The 2675-nt window shown below is 44.0% G+C and overlaps 1 protein-coding gene across 1 annotated transcript in view; it reads right to left on the reverse strand.

Moving 5' to 3' along the window:
- SEC24C (SEC24 homolog C, COPII coat complex component) overlaps nucleotides 1-2675 on the reverse strand; it is an 84064-nt gene that overhangs the window by 62037 nt on the left and 19352 nt on the right. Inside the window, exon 5 of the mRNA XM_019502431.1 lies at nucleotides 935-1113. Coding sequence (XP_019357976.1) covers nucleotides 935-1113 — 179 coding nt within the window. The remainder of the gene's footprint in view (nucleotides 1-934; nucleotides 1114-2675) is intronic.

Consider the following 2675-nt stretch of genomic DNA (forward strand, 5'->3'; position numbering starts at 1 on the left):
CATTTTCCTTCCACTGATCTTTCTTGTATCAAACCAGACTGCTAAATGCTCTGGATCTTAATATGTACCAGAGACCCATTTAAAAGGATGGTGGGTTGTTTTTAACTTCAAGTCTTTGCGTGCACTGAAATGGATAATTCTGTCCTTCCTTATACCAGATTATTTTCAGCAGAAAATTTGAGAAAGACTGCTATTATCAAGTGTATACAGTAGAACCTGTACATTTCTCACTTGTTTACTTAAAAATAGAAAGTGCGACTAGGTTGCAGTATGAAACAGGCTCAGCAACATTTAATATTTTTAAGACAATTCAGAAGTTTTAACTGCTACAGAAAGCCATTTGCCCACAGCAAACATTCAATTCCACTGCTATGCCCAACTTTTTCTACATTGAAAATACTAAGTTAACTCCAGTGGCAGCACTGAAACAAACTACCCAAGTTTACCATTTTCTTCTGCTGAACTCTTTGACTGTTGATCTATTTGGAAATGCCCAATGAAACCATTCAATGCAGGGCAGTGGAATATTTCATCAGCACGTTTTTCATACCAATTTCAGAACTGACAGCCTACATAAAAGCTTACCCTTCTTCTACAACAAGCTCTCACAAGCAGTGACAATATATGCAGAATTTATATCACTGCTCATAAAGTGATCTGTTTCTGATTCTGCAATTCTTTTATCCAGCTAGACAGGCTACAGCTCTCATCTTTGGCCCCACAAACCACTTATCACCAACTGCAACAGGCTCAGAGCTATGTTTTCTCCAATTCACTTCCCATTACTGAGAAATATCTACCATTTAACACAGTAGCAAAATGTTCAAAGAATCACAACACCCTATCAGAAGCAAGTCACTGCCATGCTAGAATGGCTCTGCTAGACCAAAAGCAGTTACAGGCATACGCAACCATCCATGCCAAGGAAACTCACCATAGCCCACTCCAGCTGGGAGAGCAGCTGAGGTTGGAACACTGCCTATTGTCATTCCTGCCATGTGACTGGTCAGCTGCTGTGCACTTGTTGGAGAAGGACCATATTGCTGGAACGAAGATAGTTGGCTAATAGATGTGGGTGTGGAGCCTGGTATAAAAGGCTGAGACACAGACGGCCTACAAGGAAAATGGAAAGAAAGATGTCATTTGAATCCCCTGTGATACAGACAGGTAGAATGTTCTATGCTTTGCTGAACAGAACAGTTTGTAAACATCAGCTCGGTCTCACGCTCCCACAAAAATCTAAAAACTAACCAGTGTGGCCATAAAGTCTGAGAAACAGTTGCAACTACCACGTCTTTCAATATTATGCAATGCTTTTGCCGTACGAAAATCCATCATTTCTTACAATGCAAATGCTCTTACATCACTGCATGGACAGAGTATACTTTTGTTTAATTTCATGTAGAGTGCCGCAGGGTACTGGAAGCCCTTCTGGAGACTGGACAGTATAGCAGCAGTGTGTTTTGTGCTATTTAGAAACATATCCCTTATTTCCTAAAACATTCCAGCAAGGACACAATGAACTCTAGAGGAGTATTCAACTCTAGAGGGGTGTTAAAAGTTCCCTTTTCAGAAAGGACACAAAACCCCTCTAGAGGGGTACTAAAAGTTACTCCAATTAGGATGCAAGAATGATATATTTAAACAGAAAGATAAGCTCGTACTGAAACAGGAATTAAATAGTCACTACATAACCGTATAGAAAGGCACAATTATCCACCCTGGTGATCTTCAAAAAGCTTTTTGACACCCATCTTGCTGGGGTCATCTGATCCCAGCAGTCTTTCCTGCCCAAGTGCAAGGGGGCTGGACCCAAAGTTCTGTAAAGGTCCGTCCCAGCCCCTAACAGCTATGAACCCAACAGGCTACGAGTCTGAACACTCCAGTGGGAAATAGTTTTCTGACAATCCAAAAACTGTAATAAAGGTTTGAGAGAGGAGGTCTGGACAGGTCAGCAGTAACCACTGATATTTACCATGATTTCTGTACTGCTCTAGTTTGGGCTTTATCCAATCATGTTTTCCCTATGAGCTTTTCAGAGGCAGAGAATAAGATTTTCTAACATTCTCCATACTGTGCAGTGGTACCTCTATGTCATCATCATACTGGCAGAAACTTCCTATGACTGATACTAAACAAGTCTACTTGGGGAGGGGAAAAAAGAATGCATAGCTTGCTTTAGACTCCACACAAATCCATGTATTCTTACCATGTAAGGGAGGATTTCAAAACAAAGGAAAAAGGCTAGGGGTGCACCAACAGAGATTTTGGGGCTGATACCAATAGCCGATTTTTAAGGAGGCATATTGGCCGATACCAATCCGATTTTTGATACAGCTGTGTCCAGCTGGTAAGTCTGTTGTGGTGTGTGGAGGGAAGGGGCATGGGGGGAGAGGAGGTCAGATCAAAGCCCCCGTGGTGAGGGAGGAGTGGGGCTGAGGCAAGTGCTGCCTAGCAGAGGCAGGGAGGGTGCAGGACAGAGCTGTGGCTTCTCTGGGAGGCGCGGTTCCTGCTGCTGTGCACCACTCATCTGACAGCTTGTCTGGGAGGAAATGGAGGGGCGAGGCATGTGCCCCCAAATCTGTGCAGGGCAGGGCAGGGCAGGGCAGGCTCTTTCTGGCAGGGGGGGGACTGCGCTTGGACCAGGCAGTGGCACTGGGAGGGGGGGACGACGA

Source organism: Gavialis gangeticus, unplaced genomic scaffold, assembly GCF_001723915.1.
Source record: "Gavialis gangeticus isolate Ggan-Ray unplaced genomic scaffold, GavGan_comp1, whole genome shotgun sequence".
Taxonomy (NCBI): domain Eukaryota; kingdom Metazoa; phylum Chordata; order Crocodylia; family Gavialidae; genus Gavialis; species Gavialis gangeticus.